Here is a 7,664-nt window from a genome sequence, read left to right on the forward strand (position 1 = left end):
TTAAACTTTAAAGTACTCCCCACAAAACATGGCAATAGGGCAAAGTCTTAAAGCATAGGCCAAAATCTTCAGATTTAAGCAACGATGGCAAAAGTCGTCCTGAGTAATCCTTCTCTTGGAAAGATTGGATTCGGTAGATATGCTGCTTAAGGAAACCAGCCAAATAAAGTGTTTGACTCTTGAGGGGGCACTAATGTTCCCACTCCATTTGTAAGAAGAAGGGCAAACTCCATGGGTGGGATTGAATTGATCCATATTCTCTACCTGGCTAGCCTGATTATAGACTGATTTTTTGCAAAAAAATCCACTGCTGGAGAGAGTCCATCTGAGTGAATCAGAAGAGGGCTGATGGTTTTGTCTAGGAGTAGCAAAAATTGCATGAGTAATAATAATCTCTGGTAGCACAAAGGAGAAAATTTTTCTGAAATCCAAGTACCTTGAGGCCCAAACAAATCTTTACCTAAGAGATTTTCTTCCTTTTGTAGAAGAGGTCCTTGGATCATTGATTTTTGAACGTCAACTACCTGTATCTAAAATTTAGTTAAGTAATACTAAACAACCATCTACAAGCATCCATAACGAAACTATCATATTAGTAGCAAACATATATAATAGCTGTACTATTATAAACACAAATGGATTACCGAGGAATCAATTACATTAAAAAGAAATATATGGAGCACACTTTATTCCTTATTATATGTGCAGCTAATTAATACCAACCATAGGTATTTTATTACAAGACATGAACACTTAAACAAGAAACTCGCAAGGTGAAATTAAAGTTTTGAGAGTAAAAGAAATTCAATATACTCATGCAGACAACTCTTGAGAAAGCCATCTATATAATGGTAAACAAATTAGCAGCAAATTGTGGAATGAGGTCAAACCCTGTCATTTGCCAATAATAGACGGTAGCCAATTTTCCTGAGACGCAAAGACTTGCGATCCCATTGTCCCTGAAAAATGCCAGGTCCAGATTTGAATAGGAGCGCTTGCAAAAGCAAAGGAAGCTGCAACCAGGTGAAAATGATAACAGGGAAACAAGCAACGACAGTGATGGGAATGTAAGCCCAGTTAAGCCTTGTCTGAAGTGACAATCCTATTGCTGTACCAAAAGATATCATCATTGTGGCTACAGCGACACCCAAGGAAATTAGACCTCTCAGCAAAACCTTGGGAAGTAAGTCCAGAAAATCGTCTTCTGTATATCTCGATGTTTGCATCGAGAGGAACATGAGCAGAGAAATGGCGGAGAATATCATGGAAAACGCGTTTGATATGGAAAATGCCAGGAAAAGTTTTTGCCTGGCCAGAATAGGGAGGCCCGTGTTGCCATTGTTGCCACCCGGTACGGTGATCATAGCAGCAAATGCAACTGTTGCGACCAGAGTAGCTACGACCATGCACGAGTTTGATGTATCCTTCATCCATTCCTTTGCATCCTTTAGCAAATCTTTGTGCTCATTGAAGAATAATTCTCGAGGTGTTTCGTCGGCTAAGTTCTTTTCCGTCTTTAACTCATCATAAACTAATTCTTCCACAGCCTGCATGCAGTTAATCAAAGGACTTGTCTAGGTTGATGCACTTCATTTGCTAATACTAGGGAATTAATTTTTTAGAAAAACTACCATCATAAACCAGAACACAAAAATTCTGACTATGATATTAACTTAAAGTTTTGGGTCAGCTATCATGCTTTTTGATGCCACATTTTATTTTGAGGAAACACTACTTGTCCTATTATTTCAAAAGTCAGTGGGTTCATCGAGACAATTATCATTCTAAAACATGGAACAAAATAGGTGTATTACTAAAAGCGTGACCCAAAAAAAAAAATCTAAAACTGTTTAGAAATGTGATGGGTGCCTAAAAGTTAAAGGGGAATATCTACGTACACATGCATCTTATATGGAAAGCAAAGAGTATTTGACAAACGGTTTTGAGATAGAATTACAAAAAAAATTACATTACTTACCTTAAACCATTGTAATTCTCGCTGCATCTGAAATGCAGGACCTGGGACAGATTGGAGTTGAGGTGTAGGAGCCAAATTTGCTGCCAAATGAAGAGAATTGTTATTCCCTTCAATTTTTAAATCGGCATACGCCTTAGTATTTTTTCCAATGTAAGTAATCAAGTAATTAAATATCTCCACTCGGCGATGCTCAATAGCTACATGCAACAACAAACGTTCGGTGCCGGTGGCTGTGTCTGCATATTGACCTTCATGCCACTTCCAATGTCCAGAGGTTGTCTCTGTATATTCAGGCGGATTCGAACTTGCGGTGGCTGTGTCTGCATGTTGAGTGGCATCATTCCACACCAAACTTCCTTTGACTGTGCTTGTATAATGAGCATGACGCCACGGCACACTTTTGCGGGGTTTGTCTGCATACCAAATTAGATCAGGAAAAACTTTTAGACACTGTTCTACAAGTTCAAATACTCCATGCTCCACCGCTAAGTGCAGGATTGCAGTGCTATTCTCAGGGATGAAGAAATCCTGAACAAAGTCCATATCTTTCTCTTTCTCTTTCCCTTTCTCTCGCTCTTCCTCAGGGATGAAGAAAAACTGAACAAAGTCCATTTCTTTCTCTTTTTCTTTCTCTTTCTCTTTCTCTTTCCCTTTCCCTTTCTCTTTCTCTTTCTCTGGCTCTTTCGCTTTCTCTTTCTCTTGCTCCTTCTCTTTCTCTGGCTCCTTCTCTGGCTCTTTCTCTTGCTCCTTCTCTTTCTCCCGCTCTTTCTCTTTCTCTTTCTCTTCTTTCTCAAAGTCCATTTCTTTCTCTTTCTCTTTCTCTTTCTCTTTCTTTTTCTCTTCCTCTTCCTCTTTTTCTTTCTTATGTAATTCATCACATACAAACTTTACAAGTCTAACCGCACGCACGTGGCTTTGCTTTATTTCAGACATCTCTCTTATTCCTGCGACAAATAGAAAAGACAAGATAAGTAACGTAAGCACGCACAAGTTTTACATTTGTATTGAAGATTATTTGGAAAAAAAGATTTTAAGAATAATGGTCTAATACTCAAATTTTTTGTGATATAGCCCGTCCAAACATGAGATTTGATCTAGGACTGTTCGATCGGCTTCATTCAACTAAGTATTCATTAACTGTAAAATAAAAATCAAAATCGAGAATATTCAAAAAAAGAAAAATTACAGACTTGAGTATTCAATGCACGAAGTTAAAAATTTTAAAATGGTGTTAAAATCGGGTAAATCTCCTGTTTCTCACCGCCAGTACAACCACTGTATCGCCGTCTCGACTTTTTTGTTTCCTTTTTTTTTTCACTTCTTCCTTTTCATTCTTTAATTTGTTTTTCTTTTTCTTCTGCATTTCTATTTCATTTATTTGTTCTGTTTCCACTTTCCTCTATTTTCCAATAAAGCTTCAAGTGGAATGATGGCAGCGATAACAGTGGTATGGCGGCTTCTGCCACCGCTGGCTATCACCATCCGGTGGTAGAATTTCACCAAAAATCATTTGAATGCTAATTTTGTGTAGTCTGCTATTCTACTGCAGAATTTGGCCAAAAAAGGCTGGGAAATGATAATTTCGTGCATGATAATAAAATTTAGCTAACAGAATTTGGTTATATGATTTTCTATCCATAACATAATATTCAATATAATTCTAGATAAGTGTCTTTGTTAGACCTTTAATGTAGATTTAAATGATTGGCTTTGAACAGAAACCTTAAAATTTAATGCTTAAATGAGGATTTAAAATTAATTAATTCTTTCTTTTCAAAAACTGGAGTTTGATTATTTGTACAATGACATGGAAAAGGGCATTTATGTAAAAATTTGGATTTAAAAGCAATAGTTAATTCTCTCTTTTCAAAACTAGAGTTTGATTATTTGCACATTAACATGGAAAAAGGGCTTTTTGTAAAAATCTAACAGTGATGACTAAAGAAACTACACCGAAGAGCAAAAAAGTATTGTTTCTGATGCCATATGATTAGAAATTTCATTAAATTAATTGCAATCTATAGAGAGACAAAAGAATGGTCGGAAAAAGAAAAGATTGAGCAAATTTTTCTTACACTGTCAATGTAAGACGTTTTTACATTGATGGCTCATTGCACCACCTCATTAATGAGAGTGGATAACCTGTTTTATCCATTTCTATTAAACAAAAGGTGGAGATTGATATTAAATAAAACAATAAGCTAATTAACTTTCAATTTAATATCATCTGGAACTCTCCTAATCAATGGTGTAAGCGATTGATGAAGCTTTCTTCAAGAAAGACCTCTGACTCTCTCTATCCTTCTTGTTCTCTTCTTCTTGCTTGGAAACCAAATCATTTCTACCAATTTGAACACTACATAATCACCAAATTTTTTCTTTTTTCACATCTAATTACAATATTCTAATCTCCTCCAGATTTCATAAAAATAGGGGGAAAGTTAACTCTCCTAAAGGAATCAGAAATGGCTATTTACATAGATGGATGTCTATTGACCCTGATTGGCAGACCTATCAAATTTCTTTACATCGATGGATTGTTATATATTAAGTTGGGAAGAATTGGGAGGAGGGTTGGGTTAGGTGATAAAGTGAAAGGAATTCTAAATAGAAGGTCATGAAATCAAAACCTCTCACTTAAAAAAAAGTTGGGAAAAATTTCAGGAACCTTAGCATTTCAATTTTGTTTTTTTAGATCCACCTATTAGGTTTCTTTACACCCAAATTCTTTGGAATATATTTTACATAGCTTGAAAACAAAATCACTTTTTCCAATCCAAACCTCAAATCCATGTTGACATAAAGGAAAATTTTCTTTCTTTACATCCAATTCAAAACTCCAATTTAGTCCAAACTTAATGGGAGGTTTTATTGGACATATTTTGATTGCAAAAGGACATTGCTTCAAGCCTATTGGGTGTCTAGGAAGGGCCAAAAAAGTAGTGGTAGTGAGATGGTTGAGACAAAAAAGTGAAGGAGGAGAAGAAATTGTTTGAGATATCATGAAATTCTATTTTTTGTTTAAGGATTATTTTATTCAATTAAATAATTTTGATAAGATAGTCAACTGGTTATAAGGGATTACCAACTTCTATTGCTAAGGTGGCACAATATCATGGACCACTAGTGTAAAACAAGTTTATATTGACGGACAATGCTTTAGTAACGATAGTTATGGTAACGAAATAGTTTTTACCTAATATAACAGGTTATTGCACTTTTAGCGACTATTTGATTTCTTGTTAGACCTATCCACCTAAATAGAATAACACCTAAAAATATGGAAGTAAGTTTTCCATCTAAAATAGTAAGTTAAGCTTAATAGATTAGTAACTTTTATACCTCAAAAGGTAAATTGGAATAAATAATAAACTTACTTTTTAAATAAATAAATTACTACTTTATATCCCAAACTTACTTTTTAGAGAGTAAGTTTAGTTCAAATAACAGTAAGTTTTTATACATAAATAGTAATTCTTACTAATAACATGGTAAATTTGATTAAGGATCAAAATTTACTGTTTTTTGGAATACATGTACAATTTACATTAAAACCTTATCTCAAACTAGTATTAGGAAGTTTATTTGAAATAATGATAAGATGTTTTATTAATGATTAAAACTTAGTACCTTAGTCAGTAAGTACTCATAATATACCTGTATAATAAATGATTATAGGTATAATTTAAATTTTTTTTGTATTTATATATTTTAAAATACTATGAAAAGTAGTTTCACTTTTCAGATAACCTTGTAAAATATGTAATAAAATTTTGTCATATTATAAGTTTTTAATCATTTTCAATTTTTGAAAAGTTTGAAAGTTTGGATAACAATAACAACAAATCTTCCTAGTTATATATAGAATATCACTTGTTTCTACATCACAATTTTTATAATTTAACACCTATGAATATAATAAGATAATAAAGTTTTAATAAATTTACATCTAGGACACAAGAATTAACAAGAGTTAAAGCCCAAACAAAATGAGAAATAGTATAACAATAAAAATGACAAAATTAGTATAACGGTTAATTTAAGAAAATCAGTATGATCTGGACTTTTTTCCTTGGGAGATTGTTCATAAAAATGAGATCCTACAATTAAATGAAAATCACTTGCACATATAATCTATTGTATAATTTAAATTAAATTCAATTCACGTATAAAATGGTCCTAAAATAATTAGCACACTATGATACAATGTTATTTTAATAACAATTTTTTTTTACTGAAAGCCTCAAATATCCATGCTATACAAATGAGGGATATTTTACCATATTTGTGTCTAACTATAAGCACAAATTTCGTTGCCAAAAATAAAAGACCTGAAAACTTGCACAAATACCAAATTTATTAAATCAAATAATAAGAGAGTTACAATCTCTAAAAATTCTTTTTTCTTTTGATAATTACAATCTCTAAAAATTCTTGAATCAAATAAATTAATCCCCTAATTCTTCTCTTCAAAAGCACTCCTAATTAAAGCATAATAAAATCAAGTTTTTTAACCTTTTAATGTAGTAGTTATGTTTACTAAAAAAATTAGTAAACCATTCCCACAATGCATTGCTTCTCTTAAAAGTACTAATATTTTGTAAATAAATTGAAATAATTTTGTAAAAGATTTTATCCATTTTCTCTAATATAATCAAGAGAATTTTGCACCTTTAAAATATAAATAGAAAGAAAGGAGAATAGTATGAGTATAAAGGTGACCAACTGCAATATATATCACATTAGGTGTTTAGATATGATTTGTTAAGTAATCAATAATTTAGTCCTGGACAATATATGATGCATATTGATTTCTTATAAATAAAAATATAATTTAGCAATTATGCATTAACAGAATTCGTAGTTTGAATGCAATCAATTGAGCACCTATTTCCCTTTTTTAAGTAGCTAATATTTATTTTATTACTTAGGTTATATATTTACATTTAAAATAACAACAATAGCTTGCCAATCCTCGGACCAATAGAACATCAATTATTGTTAACTAAACTAATTTTACATTGATCAAAATTAGACTAGAAAATGAAATGTTAATAGCAACAATTGGTAAAAAATAGCAATCTTTTAATTTTGGGAAAATAAAAAATAAGTTCCCAAAATATTTCACTTTTATTTTTAAAAAAATCTCAACTTGTTAATTAAATTCAAAATGATTTTATTATAAAAAATATTCTTCCTCAAATTAACATCAATGATTAGACATGAGATACAAATATGGGAAAAAAAGAGATAAAAATATGGTAAAATATCTCTCATACATGTGTCATGGATATTGGAGACTTTTGGCAAAAAAAATTTTTGTTGTTAAAATAATATGGTATTGCAGTGTGCTAATTATTTTAGGATCATTTTGTACATAAACTAAATTTAATTTAAATTATACAATAGATTATATATGCATGCGATTTTTGTTTAGTGGTTGGATCTTATATTCGTGAACAATATCTAGAGAAAAAAAGTTTCAGACTATACTAATTTTGTTATTTTTATTGTTGTATTAATTGTTACACTATGTCTCTCATTTTGTTAGGTCTATATTAATACAAGTTTAATTCTTATTATTTCTTGTATCCCAGACAATAAATATATTAAAACTTTATCATCTTAACTACGAAGATGTGCTGTTATTATTATCCAAACTTTTCAACCTTTCAAAAACTATTCA

General features: G+C 31.5%; 1 protein-coding gene across 1 annotated transcript; it reads right to left on the bottom strand.

Annotated features, from left to right (window-relative positions):
• Positions 1-660: 660 nt before the first annotated feature.
• Positions 661-2,624, bottom strand: LOC113749810 (ankyrin repeat-containing protein NPR4-like). Its single transcript, XM_027293673.1, has 2 exons — positions 1,979-2,624; positions 661-1,547 (listed from the first exon to the last, which is right to left on the bottom strand). The coding sequence occupies exons 1-2, from the start codon at positions 2,588-2,590 to the stop codon at positions 885-887; spliced, it is 1,275 nt and encodes a 424-aa protein (XP_027149474.1). The 5' UTR covers positions 2,591-2,624; the 3' UTR covers positions 661-884.
• Positions 2,625-7,664: the final 5,040 nt, after the last annotated feature.

The sequence above is a fragment of the Coffea eugenioides genome, chromosome 10, assembly GCF_003713205.1.
Source record: "Coffea eugenioides isolate CCC68of chromosome 10, Ceug_1.0, whole genome shotgun sequence".
NCBI classification, from domain to species: Eukaryota; Viridiplantae; Streptophyta; class Magnoliopsida; order Gentianales; family Rubiaceae; genus Coffea; species Coffea eugenioides.